Consider the following 20,015-nt stretch of genomic DNA (forward strand, 5'->3'; position numbering starts at 1 on the left):
TCATCAGTTCAAAGATTCTCAGTATATTAAGGGAAAAATAGAACTCTCATAAGCCTCCTTCTTCTCTTTGCAGAGTTAGGCAGTAACATGGCAGTACCTCAGGCAAAAATGGCATTAGTCCTAAACTCCCCCTTGTGGAAACCTGTCTTCAGGCACCAAATACATCCAGAGTTGGGATTAGAAGCAAGCTGGCCCACTCACCCACCCCAGGATAATAAGGAGGTATTTACTTTTCGCTTATCTGTGTATTTGGAATGAGAAATGTTTACTGATGTTTGTTACTTTAAATTATAAACATTTGTGTATGTATCTTATCACCCCCCACGAAGCTATTAGCTCCTCGAGGGCAGAAACTAGGGTCCTCACAGGGGCCAGTGTAACGGGTGTTCAAAAGTATCAACTGACAGACTCTGCAGTGGTAATATAGTAGGTGCTCAGTAAATCTCTCTTGATGGCCTTGTTTAAATGAGTTGAGTTTATTTCCTGTGCCTGCTGAGTCACACTTAAGAACAGATGGTGTATGCTATGCTTATTTGTTCTCCACGGGACAGTAGCACATTATTTAGGCTTATAATATTATAAACTAAACAAGCTTTTCCACTATGTCTTTTTCATCTCTGTCCCCCTCTCTCAGTTCTACTACTTTTCTCCCTTCTTCCCACTTTCCCCCACCCCAGTTCTTCAGTAATTAGTGGCTGGATCCAGGGACTCTTCTTAACTTCTCTGCTCCTTCAGACCCTTTCTTCTTGTATTCCATGGCAGTCCACTGTCTTCTCTTACATGTCTCCACTCCCCCTGCCTCCTTTATTGACCTCTCTTCTTCCTTCTTCTATAAAAAGTGGGCTTCATTCAGGCTTTCTCTGCTTTCCTGCAACCCACAAAGATGTTATCTTGTCTCCTCTCTTCTGTCGTCACATCTGTGTGGAAAAAACCTAAACAATCTGTTTCCAGCCCTGGTTCTTCTCCCAGGCTCCAGTCACATATGCCTATCTTCCTGTTAGGTTATTTCCATTTCAGTGTTCTGACTCCCTTTAACTCAGACGTGTAAAACCAGGATGTCTCCCTGGACTGTTTGCTCCTGTTACTGTCATTATTGTTCTCCCAGGCATAAGCCACTGCGACCTAGCATCACCTTTATCCTCACCTTCTTCTCCCCTTTCCTTCCAGTCAACTGCAAGCCCTGTGGATTCTTCCTTGATATCTCTCTCCGTTTCCTCTGTCTCCATCTTTATCCAGGCCCTCATCTTGCACTTGCATTGTTACGTTGGTACCTACCAAGTTTGTTTGTTTTTTTTTAAATCACTGCATTATCTTGTCATTCCACTGCCAAGCACCATTAATGGCTCCCCGTTGCCCACAGGGTGAAGTCTAAACTCCTCAGTGTGACAGTCAAGGCTCTCTACAGTCTCCTTTCACCTTACCTATCTGACTCTAGTTCCCACCACTCCCCAGCTGAGACTTCAGGCCAGGTCAGTCTCCCCACTGGCTCTTAACTTCTGCTAACGGTTGTGTTCCTCAGGGCCAAACCTGCCCAGTCTTCAGGGTCCAGACCAAAGCCCATCCCCTCCAGAAGGCTTTTCTTAATTACTTTAACCTGCCAGGAGCTCTCTCCTGTGAATTCTCAGCATTGGTGTCCCTTCTAGGCATTTGGCACTCGATAATCTCTATGCTTTATGATAGTGGTAGTTTAAATGCTTTTAATGTTTTATGTATGTTTACCTTTTTTTTTTTAATAACCTGTGTGTCTGTCTGATCTCCCCCAGATAGACTGAAACTTCCTGAGAGTATGCACTGTGTTTTATACTTCTGCTTTGGCCTAGTAGTTGTTCAGTAAACTGAATTTTTTTAATGAATATGTTAAACATGATGGTTTTTCTTGTTTTTGTTGTTCCCAGGTTAAGAACATCCCTGATGATCACTGCCATCAATTTCTTCTTGATTTTGCACAGTCAGATCCTGCCCAGAACTTCTGTGGGCCATATTCAGAACTTTTCAAAGGATTCATACAGGCATGTAGAAAACAGGCCCCAAAGACAGATATAGTTGCTGGTTCCACTATTGATCAAGCTGTGAACGCCACCTTTGCTGCTCTGGTGTATCGCACTCCAGACTTATATGAGAAGCTGCAAAAATATGGTAACTTATACTACAGGGAATATTTTTGATCTGAAGGCCAATTGCTAAGTTTTAAGAAAGCTTTTCTTAAGTGAAAGTTTTAAAATACTTTGGAGCATAAACATCCTTCTACAACTATAGACTTCATCTTGTCACTCCTACTGTGCCAATCAAGAGATTCGTGACCAATTTATAGTCAGCAGATTGCAATATATAGCAAGTAGCCTTGGGTTTCCTCATCAACAGGTAATTTATCTTTATCCGGAATTCTCATGGAAGACTGCTGAGAAGTTTAATGGAAAGAAAACTTAACTTGGGTTGTAGTTCCAGCTCACAAACTAGAAGTTGTGCAGCTTCAGATTAATCAGATAACCTTTCTGCACCTGAGTATCCTTATCTGTAAAGTTTAGAGTTGATAAGCTCTAACATGTGAAGAAATTCCAATCAAAACCAAAGATGTTTTGATAATTGAATGTGTACTAACCAAGGAAGAAAATGCAGGTATTAACTCTTATCTTTAGACTTGCAGCTTCTTGGTAGCATATTCCCTGCTCAGCTTCCTTTGTCAGTAGCATGCTCCTTGCCATTTCTTTCCCTCACGTCCCCTAGGGATACCCTCTCTGTGTATTTACAGTAAGTACAGACTAGAGCCTTAACAGGAACCACAAAGAGGGAGAGTCTCTCCCTACTCATAATCTTTCAGGGGAAAAACATTTCAAACCCAGTGTAAAGACAGGGTATGACTGTCCCAAGCACTTTGGCAGGATGTCTGTTCCTTCCATGGTGCCAGTGAAATTAGCAGAAAACAAATGCTTCCTTCCTTAGAGTAAGTAGTTAATTGATTATTGTTCTAATTAGTATTATTACTAAGGATATTATTAGCATTGCTACATTTATTGCTTAGTTCTTTGTGTCTCACATTGCAGAGTTTATTTCTGGAGGTCTAAAACATCTCAATTACTTGCTCAAACCTTAATATTTCCTTTAAGAAGCTGTTCAAATAAATAAAATTACACTGAAGCATGAGTGACTTAAGGAAACAGCTGTCACACGGAAGAGTGTTATCTTTGTTATGGGATGGGGGTGAACTGACGTCATCATGGTTTTGGAAAAAAAAAATTCAGTATATGTTTTCATAGTCAAATTGTAGTAAGAGAACTTGACAATCTTTGTTACCTGTGCAAGCTGTCAGTGGAAGGATAAAAGCCTTGTGAGTAAAAAGCTGAGATACAGAAGGTTTCCGGCTGGGGGAGAGGTCCCCCAGCTCTTTTTCCAATCATGTTCGTATCTGCTGTTGAGATACACAAATCAAGTATGGGAACAAGAACTATTTCACTGTGTACAAGTTGTTTCTAGAATACCTACCACAGTTGCTTTGAAGGAGGCACAATTGGTCCCAGTCCTTTCTGTCCCTGCCTCTGAGGGACTATCTGTGGCTGCTTCAAGACTGATCTACTTTGAGAGTGGTCCTTGTCTGCTAACTTATCTTTGTCTAAAAACTTGTCACCCTTTTGGGTTAGAAATGTATGGGAATTTTTCAACTAGACTAAGCTGTTTGAGGGCAGGGGCCATGTTTGTTTTTCTCAGCATCGCATTCCCAGTACCTGAAGTAGAGCCTGGCACATTCTAGGTATTCAGAAAATTCATTGCATCAACTTTGGGTCAACAGAGTGTCACCCTGTTCTCGTATAGAATCCTTTGCTGTTTGTTTGTTTTAATATTTATTTATTTGGCTGCGCCAGGTCTTAGTTGCAGCATGCAGGATCTTCAGTTGCAACGTGCGGATCTTAGTTGCAGCGTGTGGAATCTAGTTCCCCAACCAGGGCTCAAACCTGGGCTGCCTGCACTGGGAACGTGGAGTCCTAGCCACTGGACCACCAGGGAAGTCCCTCCTTTGCTTTCAAGATGAAAAGAAGGGACAGGCTTCATAGGATTCATTACCAAAAAAAAAAACTTAAAAATTTTTTTCTAATTATAAAAATAATACCTATTTATGTAGAAACTTACAAAGTACAGAAAAGCTTAAAGTAATTATCGACTGTAATTTCACCACTTCAAGAACATTTTTCTATGGTCATTTTTCTATGTATCTACCTGGCTTTTTAGTTATATGTATATATACGTATATGTACATACCATGTTTTTACTATGTTTTATTTTTGAAATTATTTATTTTATTCTATTTGTCTGCACTGGGTCTTCATTGCTTCATGCAGGCTTTCTCTAGTTGTGGCCGTTAGGGACTGCTCTTAGTTGTGGTGCAAGGGTTTCTCGTTGCCGCGGCTTTTCTTTTTGTGGAGCCACAGGTTCTAGGGCTCATGGTCTTCAGTAGTTGCAGCACATGGGCTCAGTAGTTGTGGCTTACAGGCTCTGGAGCATGGGCTCAGGCTTAGTTGCTCCACACCATGTGGAGCCTTCCCAGATCAGGGATCAAACCCATGTCCCCTGATTTGCAGACAGATTCTTATCCACTGCACCACCAGGGAAGTCCCGTATACTCTTTTTAAATAATATAATTTTGTATATACTGTTTCATAACCAACCTTTTTCACTTAATATATACCCTGAATTTTTATCATGTTAATAATTTTTATTTTGCTTTTACTATTTTTTATATTTTACCTTAATAGTACATCCATTTCAGATGCTGTTCATTTGAAAAACAGTTTGAAGTAACATAGGAACCCATTACAGGTGTTTGTAGTTTACTGATGGTTTTCCCCCCAGTCCTCTCTTACTACAGACAATGTGCAAGTGTCAGGGGAAGAGGTTTCCTGTGCAGAGATTGGGAAGTGACTTTGGGCTTAATGTTGCAGTAGTGAATTGTGTTAACTGAGTGTAACCTCTCCTTTCCCCAGTAAACAGCGGGGGCAAGACAGCCTTGAGTGAGGAGTTTGCACAGGTGTATTCCTTGGCTGATGGGATTCGAATATGGATGGTAAGATGTTCTTTTGCGATTTTTATATATTTTGAGTTTTTCTACCATATCTTTGAATTAAGGTAAGTAGCTCTCTTCTCAAGAATATAACTTTAGGAATGTTTTTCAGAACTAAAGTTCAGTGATGCACATGGATAAAGGATAAAAAATAATTTAGGACCCTTGAAATCATAATTTGGTGAAGTTAGATTGTCAGAGTACACAGGAGTCAGTTGAGACCCCCTTACTTGCCTTCTTCTGTACCCCAAAGGCTGCTTGGTGGAACCTAACCTGGTAGACTAGGAGAAGAAGCATTGCGGTAGATTCTGGGCAACTGATGATGGTTTTCAGCAGAGAGGAGGCCTTTCTCAAAGGAGAGGGCCTTCTGCATTTTGGAGAAGTGATTCTGCGGCATTCTTTGTGACAGCAGTGAACTTGGGAGAGCGAGACGCCCATTCGTAGGGATATTGTATTACCATATCGTCCCATACTACGGTGAGAGTAGACGGAGTAGAGCTGCCGTTATCAGCATGGACGGCGCTCACAAGTGTGACGATGAGCAAAACATAGCAAGCTGTAGAAGGCGTAGGTATGGTATTCCTCAAATAAAACTTAAACATTAGCCAGATCTCTCTGTCATGTACATAAATACGCAGTAAAATTACACAAGTGCATGGAAATGATAAGTAAAGGAGAATTCTTTTTATTTCTTAGGTGTGGAGATGAGTAGGTAGTATTATTTATATATATTTACAACCATCTTAATTAAATATTGTATAGTAATTGAGAAAGCAATCTTAAAATCAATGCTGCTGCTGCTGCTAAGTCGCTTCAGTCGTGTCCAACTCTGTGTGACCCCATAGACAGCAGACCACCAGGCTTCCCCATCCCTGGGATTCTCCAGGCAGGACATTGGAGTGGGTTGCCATTTCCTTCTCCAGTGCATGAAAGTGAAAAGTGAAAGTGAAGTCGCTCAGTTGTGTCCGACTCTAGCGACCCCATGGACTGTAGCCTTCCAGGCTCCTCCGTCCATGGGTTTTTCTAGGCAAAAGTACTGGAGTCGGGTGCCATTGACTTCTCTATTAAAATGAGTAGAGGATGGATAATAAGATTGAAAGCAAGAGGGGACTTCCCTGGTGGTCCAGCGGGTTAGACTCTGTGCTTCCATTGCAAGGGGCATGGGTTCTTTCCCTGGTTGGGGGACTAGGGTCCCACATGCTGTGAGGCCAAGAAATAAAAAAAGAAAAGAAGAAGCTTGAATGCAGGAGACTAGTTGTGATAATTAAATGAAGATGGCTTCTGCTACTTGGGAGGTAAAATAATTAGACTGTGTGATTGACAGGTATGGTGAAAAGGCAGATAGAATTTAGGACTGTTCTCGTGTTCCTGGTGGGGGTGACTTGGTGAGTGGGGAAAGTATTAACCAGAGTAGGAAGAATGGTCTTGGATCTGGGAGTGGGGAGCTAAGTTCAGTTTGGGACATGTTAAGTATGAGGACACCTAGGTTATCTAAGATATCTAGCTGGAGAATTTAATACATATAAAAGAATATACATCTCAAGGCAGAGGTAAGAATGACTTCAAATCATTGGTAATAGTTTAAAAAAAAAATAGTTGCATTTTTCTAGGAACAGACAGCCTTGGACAAAGTCCCTGATGATGAGAACATAGTTGGTGCTCAGTGTTGACTAGATAGATAGGTGGAGACCCGGATGAACAGGATCTCTCAAAAGAAATTTAAAGATATCATCGTCAGAATGGTGGGCAGAGAATCAGTGTACTGACAGTGTATTGACAGAGAAACCAAGGCAGTTGTTCAGTCGTGTCCAACTCTTTTTGCGATCCCATGGACTGCAGCCTGCTAGGCTTCCCTGTCCTTAACTCTCTCACGGATTTTGCTCAAACTCATGTCCGTTGAGTCAGTGATATCATCCAACCATCTCGTCCTCTGTCTCCCCCTTCTCCCGCAGTAAAAGAAAGTGTGTCTGAAAAGTCAACTCCCACAGACAGCTAAAGTGAAAAGGGTTTGGCAGTTGGGACAAAGCATATTGTAGACTGCGCTCCTGGTTCAGCACAGGACAGACTGCCAATGACTGGACAAGATGCCAGCCTTCTCTCTTAAGACCCTGGCCTCCATACATCGTTGGTCTTCTGCCTGGGCTGTCAGCACCGTGGCACACACTGTGACCATTGCCTGTGCCGGTACTAGAAGCACCGTTCTCTGCCCAGCAGTCTTAGCCTCACTTAGAGGCAGCCTCACCTTCAGAGCAGGATAGAGATCAAGTTTTAGTTCAACCTCTGCTGCAAACTGGATTGTGATTTTTGGCCACACCACACAGCTTGTGGGATCTTAGTTCCCCAACCAGGGATCGAACCCATGCCACTTACAGTGGAAACACAGTGTCCTAAAGGCTAGTGCTAACCAAGACCACACTTCTTTATTAGTAGGTCAGCTTTAGGTAAGGGCCCCTCCATCTCCAGCGTTCTAGAATTTTTTTTTAAAGAATAGGATCGTGGTTACAAATCCCTCCCATATTAGACATAGTTGAAAAGGAGGTAGTTTTACAGATAGACCTTTAAGCAGCTTCAAATTCTGGATTATTTCTAGGACAAATGAAAGCAGTTGGGTCCTGTGTCCTCACCATAGGGCTATAAAGTTCTCTGGGATCTCAACACTGTGTGCTTTTGAAGTGTTAATAGTTTGCTGTGGCTGCTCTTCCTGCCCTGTCTGGACAACGTAACAATGTGGCTCAAACCCTCCCCCAGTTAGAGATGAAGCAGAAGTCCCTGATGAACCTGGGGAGTGAGGCAGAAGAACAGCGCGGTCCAGAGGCTGCTGAGGCAAACCCCGAGAGCCTGGGTGAGTGCCGGCTCCAGCTGTCATCTATCTCTGGGCCTTCCGTTCCCATTTCGTAGGAAACCAGCGACCCATCTTCTGGGTTAGTTTAGTTGAAGCTGTGTTTACCTAGAGAAGGTAACACAGGCACTAAAGGTCTTTTCCAAGAACGTGTCACAAATAGGGAAGTGCCAGTTGTTAATTGTTCATTGTGTTTGTGCATTAGTCGCTCAGTTGTGTCCAACTCTTTGAGACCCCATGGACTGTAGCCCACCAGACTCTTCTGTCCATGGAATTCTCCAGGTGAGAATACTGGAGTGGGTCGCAATTCTCTTCTCCAGGGGGTCTTCCCAACCCAGGGATCGAACTGGGGGCTCCTTCATTGCAGGCAGATTCCTTACCATCTGAGCCACCAGGGAAGCCCAGTTGTTCATTAGTATGATCCACATGGAGCCTTTTTTAAAAATACCTCTCTTAGGAGGCACCAAGTGCTTTTTGAGCTACAGCTCATTATATTTTTCAAAAAGTGTGTGTTTCTTGGTAATGTTATTACTTAAAACTCTCTTTAGTGAAATACACTGAAGATTTTGCAGAGGAAATAATGTGATGCTTGGGATCTGCGTGGAAATAACTCAGGGGGTTGTGGCGGGTCGGGGGGTGGGGTGGGGGTGGTGGTATTGGGAAAGACTGTCCTTGGATTGATAGCTGTTAAATCTGGGTGAGGGGTACGTGGAGGACTCCTTATACTATTCTGTCTATATTATATTAATATGTGTGAAAATGTGCACAATAAAACTTAAAGTGTGCTGATAGTGTTAGATTTTTCTGTGTATAATGAGAGAAAATATGATTCTCTTCTCTCGCTAGATGTGTACATCCCTGAATTGAAGGTATTTCCTGTCCTAAATTGTAGACTTTAAGTAGATTATTTTCAGTTCCAAAGTAGGCAACAAGTTTCATTTGGACTTTTTTTTTTCATTCTCCTTCTTGCTTTTTTTTGCGTTCAGCGAAAGAGTGTTATCAGAAGAGTCTTCTACTATTGAAATTTTTGCCCACGGGTGGAGGTTCAAAAGAAAGCTGTGACAGGTCGGTGGCCGTGGATGACACAGATCACCTGCAGCCACTGGACAAGCGCCAGAGGACAAGCTCTGTGGTGGAAGAGCATTTCCAAGCCTCCGCATCGCCCACCGAAGCAGCACCCCCTACTGCGGGAGACCGGAGCCCCGGCCCGGATGTGCAGCCCACGCTGCCCCCCAGCAGTGGCGCTCCTGCCTTGGAAGTGTCCTCCGTCCCAGCAGAGGAGCCCTCGTCACCTTCCACTCCCACCCGGCGGCCTCCCTTCACCCGGGGGCGACTCCGGCTGCTCTCCTTCCGCTCGATGGAGGAGGCCAGACCGGCGCCCACGGTGAAAGAGAAGTACCCTGTGCTGAAGGACCTCATGGACTTCATTAAAGATCAGTCACTCTCCCACGAGAGGTGAGCACCTTCTCTTTTCACCTGCAGGTATCCAGTCTCATCGAAGACTCGAAGTTCATGTTATTCATAAAAATGAGCAAATAGTACTTGGAGGACAGACCAAGATTTGTCTTAGAATCTTCAAGAAAAAAGCTTTTTTTTTAAAAAAAAAAAAAGAGGTATTTTTTTCACTTGAGATTTGTACATTATGGTATATGTAAATTATATCTCAGTAAGGTACTATTTGGATTAAAGAAAAGAAACATTTGGTAGCTGCCAAAATAAATCTGTCTTATTTTAACCCTGGGAAAAATTTTGGATTTGATGTTTTCTGACAACATTACTTGTCAGTGAGCCTACACATCTGGAAGTGTTGCATGTTTTAATTTTCTGTCTGAAGTTAGTCCTGTTTACCACAGAGGCAAAGTTCCTTTTTAACTAATTAATTGTTTAACGTGAGTCACTGGGCTTCCAAACAGTGAGGTGATTTGTAATGTTGCTGAATAATAACTAAAAGTAGCAAACAAGATCCCTCACAATAGTATTTCCTTTTTACTGATATGGCCTCAGAACTCTGGGCAGGGGTCTGTTTTCTTTCTGCCCCAGCTTGCGAGTTTTCTGGGTGTTCCTGACTTGAGTTCTGTCTCCAGTGTTGTAAAGGTTCTCTCCTTGAGGAAGGCCCAAGCCTGGAGCATCCTCGAGGTGCTGAGGATCATCCAGTGTTGCACTGAGTCCCTCGGGCAGCCTCACTGCTTCCACCCGCCTTACATCCTTTTCCTGCTGGAACTCCTCACCTGCCAGAAAGAGTTTACCAAGTAAGTCCGAAGTGCGAGGGACTGAACCCATGTCTCCTGCTTTGGCAGGCAGGTTCTTTACCACTGAGTCACCTGGAAAGCCCTGAACTGCTTCTTTCACACCCAAGTAAATATGTCAGGAAAATGGAGATAAGAGGAGAGGATTAAATCTGTAAAGAACACTTCACATAGTACCAGGGACTCTGGTAGTGGTGGGAAGGGTGGTTTTTATATTAATAAGGAAAGATTAATAATAGTCATCTCCATACTCCTTGTGGGTGTCCTTCTTGACACAAGCAGATGAGTCATTGCTGTTTTGTCTGCTTACTTTCTGCAGTTGTTACATTTACTTTAGTTTCTCCACCACTTTGTTAGCTTGCTGCTTCTTCACTCTTTTCACGTAAGGAATAATGATTATTAAATAAATGTTTTGGCCACTAAGTGACTGGTCATGTCTTCTGTTTCTAGTTATTTTGGACACCTGGAAGGCTGTGGTGCAGATCTACACAAAGAAATTCGAGACACTTACTATCAGTTTGTTCTGTTTTTGGTCAAAGCAGTCAAAGGATTCAATAGCAAAAATGACAGGTATGAGAGAGTTTAATGTGATTTCTAGAGAAAAATAATTGCCGGTTTTTCTGACTTTTAAAGAAATGCATGTCTAATGTTAAAAATACAGAAAAGCACAAAGCGTAAAATAAAAATAACCCCTAATCTTGCTATCTAGAGCTAGTTGCTACTGTTAACTTATCAGTATATTTTCTCCTAGCCTTTTTTCTCTATGGTATATGCAGTTTTTTAAAGCAGATGGGTCTTGGTTCATCTAAGAATCTGTAACCCGTTATCTCAGTTTTAAAAACTTGAAAGCCATTCCCCAGTCTCCTCCATAGTAAGTGGTGTAGACATAAACCTTAAATCAAATGGTTCTTCTCTGTACCTGAGCGGCATGACCCGGGCTCGTTGTGGCTGGCCCTGATCTTGCCGTTGATCAGAGCTGAGCAGTGTTACTCAGTCCTTTCCTGTAAAATTTCTCCTGTGGTAGTCCTGGCAGGGTGGAAACCTTGCTACTTGATGCTTTCAGAACTCTTTTGCTTACGATGTTCTTTGAAGAGGGTTTGTATGGAGTCTGGGAAATTTGAAAAGATATCGTAAGGAACCCAAACCAGCAGTGTGGGGTTGCCTTCCGCTTTCCGCTGACAGACATACCCCGTCTCTGACTCCCACTGTTTCTGTCATCCCCGTGGGTGATGGGCAGCTTTGATAACTTTCACCTTCATGGCCTCTTCAGGTCCTTGCTGCCTGCCCTGTCCTGCATCCAGACGGCCCTGCTGCACCTTTTGGACATGGGCTGGGAACCCAGTGATCTCACCTTCTTTGTTGACATTCAGTTACCAGATCTCCTCATGAAAATGTCACAGGAAAACATAAGTGCCCATGACAGTGTGATCAGGTAAGGATACAATCTCCAGTCTGCAGTTTCTTCAGGAACTTGTGAAGTTCAGGGGTCGTAGCAATAGCACAGGGCTTTAGAGCTCAGGCCTGGAGCCAGGCTCTCTGGGGGGTATCCCGGCATTGCCACGTCCTCACTGGATGACCTCGGACAACTTTTTAAACTCCTTTTACCTCAGTTTCCTCATCTTTAGAACTGGAGGTGATGACAGCATGTCCCTTAGAGGATGGCTGTGAAGAGTGACTGTGTTCTCCTCAGCGTTCAGCGTGGCGTCTGGGGCACGGTGGTGTGTATGAGTTGGTAGCAGTGGTGCTGTGAACTCAGCATGAGGATCCTCCTTGTTTGTGGAGATCCTCATAGAGCTTGTTGAATTGAAGAATCCTTTGCTATAGTTTTTTTGTTCTGTGTGTGTGATTTCCAGCCACTATAACCTCTTGTACATTGTAAGAACTTAAGGTATAAGGGGAAAAAATAGTAACAAAGGTTTTTTTTTCCTTTCCACTTATTATTTTATATTATTATTATTTTTTAAAATATTTATTTGACTGTATCGGGTCTTAGTTGCAGCACACGGGATCTCCTTTGAAGCAGGCAGGATCTGTTGTTGTGGCACACGGGCTTCTCTGGTTTCAGCTTGTGGGCTTAGTTGCCCTGTGGGTTGTGGGATCTTAGTTTTGCAACCAGGGATCGATCCTGCATCCCCTGCTTTGCCAGGTGAATTCTTAACCACTGGACCACCACGGAAGTTCCTCCTTTCCACATCTAATGAACGTCTTTCCACCTCACTCAAGTCCACTTACACACTAATCACACATGTCTGTAGAAAGAGGAGAAAGGGGAAAGAAGAGCAAGAGGAGAGAGAGTTAGGAGGAAATGAACGATCTGAGTCAACACCTGTTTTCCCTCTCTCAGAAGAGATATATTCCCCCTCTCAGAAGTAGGAAAAAGGAGACAGAATATAAATGATCTCCTCATTTACCAAACCTCAGCCATTGCCTTGCTGTCAGAGGGCGCGCTTGGCAAAGGGAGGGGACCCGCAATAAGAGGAAGGGGTGGGTGGTCAGCTTTAAGCTATCAGTCTGCTCCTTGTTTCAAGCTTCACCTGCCGCTCCATGAGCCAGTCCTTGAGAGCAGGGACTGCACCTTCCCCACCAGTTCCCACAGCCCCTGGCCCAAAGCTCAGTGTGAGTAGCCCCAGAATCAGTTAGTTGGAACATGTCAACGAACGGATGTGTCTGTGTCAGTTGGTAGATGCTTTGCATTTGCTGTTGAGCAAATACTTTTGTATTTAAAATTCCAGTTGCTGAAACAAGCTATTGACTGAAATTATGGAAATCTGTACTTTTGCATCCAAGAGGAATCCCTGAGATTATTTGTTAAACATGAGGAAACTGAGGACCAGGGCCGAGTGCCGAGTCCAGGTCTTATAGCAGCCCGCGAGAGAGCCGAGGCCCTGGGGTCTCCCGACTCCCTTCTCATGCTGCTGCCACTCGGGTGTGCTGAGCATGTTCAGTTGAGACCAGTTTTTTGGTGCCTGGCACATCATAGGTTCACCACAAATGGTTGTTGAGTGGGCTTTTGCCATGCAGGTACAACCTTTCAAGCTCCAGTTCCTCACCTATTGTAGTAGGCTCTGGAAGGGCCCCCCCCCTTTTTTATTGGTATGTATCTATCAAACATTTGGCAAACCCTGGGGCTTTGAAAACCAGATTGCCCTCTTGCCTTCAGAAGTCTCTAAGAGCCTCGGGTACTAGACCAGTAGGACAGAGTCTGCTAACCTGCACTTGCCTTGATTATTGGCAGAGGCATGCTTTTCTCTGTTTATGTCCTTTTTTCAGCCAATGGAGTGAAGAAGATGAGCTTGCTGATGCCAAGCAGAATTCAGAATGGATGGATGAGTGTCAGGATGGCATGTTTGAGGCCTGGTATGAAAAAATAGCCCAGGAAGATCCAGAGAAGCAGAGGAAAGTAAGATCTCTCAACGAGGGTAATCTGAAGTGATTTGCTAGGAGTTTGGAGATGAAAGTCTGCATCGGGGCGTGCCAGCAGGCTCTCTCCTGAGAGGGCTCCAGGGGGCAGTCAGTACCCTAGTGAGTGGCTGTCACTGACCCTGGTCTTTTAACCCGAAGTTCCTAAATCCTGGCTTGACCACACTCAGGCAGTGGCTCCCTCCCTTAGAACTAGATTCACAGGAAATTGGCTCATGAGGCTGAAGTAAAATAATTAGGTGCCAGTTTATTAATTTACAGTGAGAAACAGAATTACTGAAGGCCCTGGACTCTGGTGTCCTTGGTACATACTTTTCCTGTAGGCAAGCAGCACAGGAAGGCACGTTTCAGTCAGAAGGCCCCCTGGTGAGCTTGGAAGCCGCATATGTGCGCAGAATCAGCTGCCTGATTCCCACACATCATCAGGCTCAGCCAGCCTGCCACATCCGTCTCCACACTGGGGTGTTATCTGTCGCTACCACACTGCGTCAGGTGTCTGCTGCCTCAGATGCATGCATTTTTTAGCTTGTGTGCCTACTATGTGCCAGTTACCTAGCTCATGTAGCTTCTCTGTGGTTCTTGGATCGAGCACACCAACTTGGCCTTTGTGATTTTTCTCTCTTGTATGTTAATACCTTATTGGGAGCCATTCTTTAATCCTAAGGTGGCTTGGCATATTTGCTGTGTTCTACTGCTACATGCTGACTCAGTGATTTATGTCCCTTATTTCCAAGCCATAAAGGTAAACCGTCCTGTAGGGACCTTGCAATAAAACTGTTTGCTCATGACACAGGGCCCTTAGTCTTTCCCCAGAAAATTTTTCTCCTAAAGTGCCAGCAAACAATGCTCCTCTTGCAGTATTTCCTGTATCTGAACCCGACTCTGTCCAGCCAAGTACCCAAGCCAGAAATCTGGATGTTGTTCTTGACCCTTCGCTTTCACTGGCCCTCATGACCAGTCAGCCCCGAAGGTTCCTCACCTGTGCCTCCTAATACCGCTCAGATCTGCCCCCCTTTCTCGGTCTCACTTTCTGCCCAGTCCGGCCCTTATCAGCAGTCAGGGGTTTGCTCTAACAGCCTCTGTCAGGGTCAGTCTCCGTGGCTCCAGTCTTGCCCACTCTGATCCATTCTCACTCAGTGACCAGAGGAGCTTTCAGAACGCTCAGATCTAATCATGCTACTCTTCCATCCCAGCCTCTTGCAGTTTAACCTTTCTAACTGTATCCGGTTAGCCCTGCTCCATAGTGTGCTCTACATTCGGAATTATTTCCAGGTGCACAAGCCCCTGGCTTGATTCTTTTGTGGTCTCCCATAGAACTTCCTATTGCTTTTATCCCGCATGCGCATCACCTTCATCCCCACCCAGCTGATGCCTGTTTGCCCCTCAGGTCTCACCTGAGTAGTTAATTCTTTTTGAGAAACCTCCACATGCTCTCTAAGCCTCCTGAATTTGGCTGTCCGTACATCATACTGTATGCTGTCATCTGTTTGAGGGAATTCCCAGCTCGACACTGAGCTCCTTAGTCTCCCAATCCTAGCACCTAGTACAATGCCTGGAGTGTTTTAAGTAGCTGTTGAAGGATGGATTGATAAATGAATAGTGGCCACATTAAAAGTCTGTTGGTTGATTATGTTTTATTTCACCTTATAGATGCACATGTTTATTGCTCGCTATTGTGACCTGTTAAATGTGGACATCTCCTGTGATGGGTGTGATGAGATCGCCCCCTGGCATCGCTACCGTTGTCTGCAGTGCAGCGACATGGATCTCTGCAAGACTTGCTTCCTAGGTAAAGTTCACGGCGTGAGTGTGCCGTCCCCACAAGGAAGAAGCATTTCTCTCTCCTGTGATCTTGTTTTTTAACCTCCCACTGTACAGTGACAGCACTGCCCAGCAGTGTTCTCTGTCTTGTTGGCAAATACGACCTCACTTCCCCAGCTGAGTGACAAACTCCAGAGCTCTGTCACCTGACAAGCTTCCACCTTCCACCTCACTGGATGTAGACACTTGATAAACTCTCAGCACCAGTGAATGTCCATCAGTTGAGTTTTCAGGAAATGATTTTTCCCTCTGAATCAGGCTGTTTACAAGAAGTAAAATACACACAAGCAAACTTCAGAAATTCTTGAATCCTCTCAACTCACAGGTGCTGAGGCAGAGCAGGTTGACAATAGTAAGCTGCTAAGTGCTGTTAGTGTGCATATCGCCTGGCTTTATAAAATACAGCCGCTGTCCCAGAAGCATTTACACCTGCGGCAGGAGACGGGACCTGCTCATGCAAGGTGTATTCCAGGATAGAAGTGTCTCTTCTGAGTTACAGATGAGCAGTGCACATTATTCTGGGAGAGTTCAGAAGGAGGGAAGACTGCTGTTGAAGGAAAGCTGGTGGAGGAGGTGGGATGTGAAAGTTAAAGTCACTCAGTCATGTCCGACTCTTTGCAGCCCCATGGACTATACAGTCGATGGAATTCTCCAGGCCAGAAATACTGGAGTGGGTAGCCTTTTCCTTCTCCAGGGGATCTTCCCAACCCAGGGATCGAACCCAGGTCTCCAACTTTGCAGGCGGATTCTTTACCAGCTGAGCTACAAGGAAGCCCAAGAATACTGGAGTGGGTAGCCTATCACTTCTCCAGTGAATCTTTCCAATCCAAGAATCGAACCAAGGTCTCCTGTATTGCAGGCGAATTCTTTATCAACTGGGCTATGAGGGAAGCCCCTAGGGATGTGAATTGGGCTTTAAAGAAAGTTAACAATGGAGAGTGTGTCATCCTAAGACTGAGCGAGTCCAGGGCCAGAGGAGTGAGCTTCTGCAGTGTGTTTCGACAGACTTACCAGTGTCCACAGCTAAGTGATGGATTGAGACAAGGTGGGCCCAGGTTATGGGATCCAGAGATGCCAGTCTCAGGAATTTGAATGAGTCTACAAACAAAAGGGGAAGTTTTGCCAGCAGGGTATTAACATGACCAGAGCTATGCTAGAGGAAGCTGGTTCTGTCCATGTAAGAGCTTCCTTTAGGAAACCACAGTAGTGACAAGTGGATTTGTGCCTGGACTAGGTTTCTGGCCGTGGGAACAGAAGTGGGTCAGAGGTGAGGAACATTCAGCAGAGTGTGTGATGGGGCTTAGAGACCCACTGGACTCAAAGTGAGAAGGAGACCAGAGCTGTCAGTCTCTTTCGTGATTCACATTCTTTCTCACTCAGTGGGTCTGGGGTTATGGAGTCTTTTTATGATTCAGGAATGAAAAAGTAAAAGCAAGTACCTGATAACTTCTCATTGCTTTTTAACAAGAATACATCAATAGATGCTTAGATATGTCTGGGGAGGGTTTGTGGAAGATGGCTTACAAATTGGCATGAGGACTTGTGCTACCAAATGGAGGTCATAATGGGAATTGGTGATCTATTTGATCAGGCTCTGCATTGCACTGAAAAAGGGAAGTCAATCCATGGTACCACTGCTAAGAAGTTTCTGTGCCAAGAGTATCATTCGTATGCTGAGAACCACTGGGCAGAATGCACGGTCTCTGAAAGATGCCTGTGGTCCCTGACATCCTGAGCGATCTGTTGGGGGCAACTCTGCTTCTGGGTTTGGTTTGGGTTTGGAAACCAGCCCTTCTCAGAGCCCTTTGCCCAGTCCACCTCACGCTGCTGTTCTTCCCCCAGGTGGGGTGAAGCCTGAGGGCCATGGAGATGACCACGAAATGGTCAACATGGAGTTCACGTGTGACCACTGCCAGGGTTTGATCATAGGCCGGAGGATGCACTGCAATGTATGCGATGACTTTGACCTGTGCTATGGATGCTACGCAGCCAAGAAATATTCCTATGGGTATGTCTCACGTGACCTCCAGCCCAGCAAACTTTTTTTCATGTACTTGTTTGCTTTTTTTAAAAAAAATCTTACATTATAAAAAATTTCAAACATACCCACAAATAAAAAGAGTAGTACAATGAATCTTCACGTCCCCTTTACCCAGACTCAACAATTAGGAAGATTTTGCTATGTGTGCTTCGATTCTTTTTTTTTTTTTTCTTCTGCTTTGTTAAAGTATTTTAAAGCAAATTCCAGACCTTCCGTCGTTTCCTTCCTACATACTTCGTATCCATCTCAAAAAATTATGGGCATTTCCTCACATTACCAAAAAGCTATAAGCTTCACCCTGTGAAGCTTCACAAAAAGGAAGTCTTACTTCACTTGGTTTCCATGGACAGTCTTCTGGGGGGTGTGAAATCCTGAAGTGGATGGTGCAGTGTTTGTGTTCGTTCATTTTTCTGAAGAGAGGGCCAGTACGTATATCTTTAAATTTTCAGTAACAGCCTTAGAGGTAACTGACGCCCACCTGTGACTGTGCATGTGGTCCCCTGAGGTCCCATTCTCCTTTTCGAACACTCACAGGGGCCTTCAGGCCTTAAAAACGTCTTGCCTTTGCAGCCACTTGCCTACCCACAGTATCACTGCCCATCCAATGGTGACTATCCGGATCAGCGACCGGCAGAGGCTCATCCAGCCCTACATCCACAACTACTCCTGGCTGCTCTTCGCCGCCCTGGCTCTCTATAGTGCCCACCTGGCCAGCGCCGAGGACGTGGACGGCGAAAAGCTGGACCCACAGGTCCGCAGCAGCGCCGCCACCCTGCGGAGCCGGTGCCTGCAGCTCGTCGGGGACTGTCTGATGAAGGCTCACCAGGGAAAAGGTAGGTGTTCCTCAGGCTCGGAAACCAAACCAGCCCTAAACTGCTCACGAAGGAACAGCCGCAGCAGAAGTGAAACGCAGTGCTCAGTGTGGAGGCGTCAAAATCCAGTGTTCCACAAGAGATGCTCACTATGGATGGAACTTTATTTATTTATTAAAAAAAATTTTTTTTAATTGTTACTGTTTTTTTTAATCTTTTGGCATGGCCCACAGCATGTGGGATCTAGTTCCCTGACCAGGGATTGAGCCTGCACCCCCTTCGTTGGCAACTCAGAGTCTTAACCACTGGACCACCAAGGAGGTCCCCCCGGAACTTAATTTTAAATCTCCATATGCATTTGAGAGAAACATTGGCATTAAAGGAGCATTTAGTTTCTCTAAAATATTTTGTGAAGGTGGGAAAAAAATGAATAATTAAAACTCTTAATGTCTGGGGATAAATTATTTGAATACACCAGACTTTGCCAAAGGAATTCAGCCTTTTTTTAAAAAAACCAAAAACACCTGGAGTGCAGAACCACTTCCACACAACTGTGTTCTAAGTGAGAGCTATTTATAATGAAATTAGTTTGACTAATAAAATATCTAGATGACTTGACTTTACTGAGGGGTGCCAAGGAGAAGAATAATGTAAATGTTAAATTCCTGAAACAAATTTAAATTCCTTCCAGAATAACAGACCAACTCCTCATTCTAGTAAACATGAGGGAGTCAGACTTGGATGAAGTGGCAGTGGGAGACACTGGTGCTTCGGATCCGTCTTGTTAACTGTTTGCCAGAGAGAGAGAACTTAAAAATCTAGTTGTGTGGGGCTCTATAAAATTTTCATGTTTATGATTTCTAAACAGGCAGTCCTCTTGTATCTTTTGTCCTCTGTTAATAAAGCACAGGTGTCCCCCGCTATCGAAACTTCTAGTGTCTGAAGTCAGAAGCTGAGTAGATGCGTGGGATGGGGGTGGGGGGATTGGACTGAGTACTCTGGTTCAGCCTGTGGAAAAGCTCAGCTATCTCTTTGCATATGGTAGTAAAGTGATTTATGCATTTGCAGGGAATAACCCTCTTATAAAACTTTTAACCATCCTCTTTTTTGCTTTTCCCACGTTTAGGTCTTAAAGCTCTAGCTCTGCTTGGTGTATTGCCAGATGGTGGCTCTCCTCCAGAAAACCAGGCCCTGCCAGTCACTGCACCCACCCAGACGTCAGAGGAGCAGCCAGAGAAGAAAGCTGTGCAGGCTGCCGCGGAGCCAGCCCCCACAGGCCCTGCGGGGCCCCGCAGTGTACGTAAGAGTCCTTTCTTGGGCGCAGTCACAGGTAATCCCAGAGCTGTCGTGTGAGGGAGCGGAGCAGCGACGTGAAGGGTCCAGGTTTGTGACCCAGTTTGCCAGGGTGTGGTCCCTGTTCTGTCTGACTTTGGGCACGTCACCACATCTCTTCAGTTTTCTCGTCAGTAAAATGAAGGGAGAATAATAATAGCTAATCCTTAGGGTTGTTGTGAGGATTTACATGCATCACACACACTGAATTAATGTCTAAGGTCCTCAAGGGAGTTTCTGGTGGTCCAGTGGTTAAGAATCCACCTGCCAATGCAGGGGACACGGATTCAATCCCTGGCTGCGGAACTAGAATCCCACATGCCATGGGACAACTGAGCCTGTGCACCACAACTAGAGAGAAGCCCTCACGCCACAACTGTAGAATCCATGCGCTCTGGAGCCCCGGTGCCACAACTCGAGAGAAGCCCGCATGCTAAAACAAAGACCCCGAGTA

At 44.8% G+C, this 20,015-nt stretch overlaps 1 protein-coding gene across 7 annotated transcripts in view; it reads left to right on the forward strand.

Moving 5' to 3' along the window:
* The window catches only part of ZZEF1 (zinc finger ZZ-type and EF-hand domain containing 1), a 94,760-nt gene that overhangs the window by 47,866 nt on the left and 26,879 nt on the right, over positions 1 to 20,015 (forward strand). For 2 of the 7 annotated variants that reach the window (XM_086359555.1, XM_086359556.1), the window contains exons 25-37: positions 74 to 222; positions 1,896 to 2,136; positions 4,974 to 5,053; positions 7,799 to 7,892; positions 8,876 to 9,344; positions 9,974 to 10,138; positions 10,586 to 10,705; positions 11,406 to 11,567; positions 13,406 to 13,535; positions 15,206 to 15,344; positions 17,219 to 17,384; positions 17,988 to 18,250; positions 19,356 to 19,525. In XM_086359555.1, coding sequence (XP_086215681.1) covers positions 74 to 222; positions 1,896 to 2,136; positions 4,974 to 5,053; positions 7,799 to 7,892; positions 8,876 to 9,344; positions 9,974 to 10,138; positions 10,586 to 10,705; positions 11,406 to 11,567; positions 13,406 to 13,535; positions 15,206 to 15,344; positions 17,219 to 17,384; positions 17,988 to 18,250; positions 19,356 to 19,525 — 2,348 coding nt within the window. Of the gene's footprint in view, positions 1 to 73; positions 223 to 1,360; positions 1,470 to 1,895; positions 2,137 to 2,255; positions 2,362 to 4,973; positions 5,054 to 7,798; positions 7,893 to 8,875; positions 9,345 to 9,973; positions 10,139 to 10,585; positions 10,706 to 11,405; positions 11,568 to 13,405; positions 13,536 to 15,205; positions 15,345 to 17,218; positions 17,385 to 17,987; positions 18,251 to 19,355; positions 19,526 to 20,015 lie in introns of those variants that run through there. The other 5 variants (XM_086359561.1, XM_086359559.1, XM_086359557.1 and 2 more) reach the window with 5 other exon arrangements.

Source organism: Bos grunniens, chromosome 19, assembly GCF_055505025.1.
Source record: "Bos grunniens cultivar Pamir isolate PY7600 chromosome 19, Bosgru_T2T1.0, whole genome shotgun sequence".
Taxonomy (NCBI): domain Eukaryota; kingdom Metazoa; phylum Chordata; class Mammalia; order Artiodactyla; family Bovidae; genus Bos; species Bos grunniens.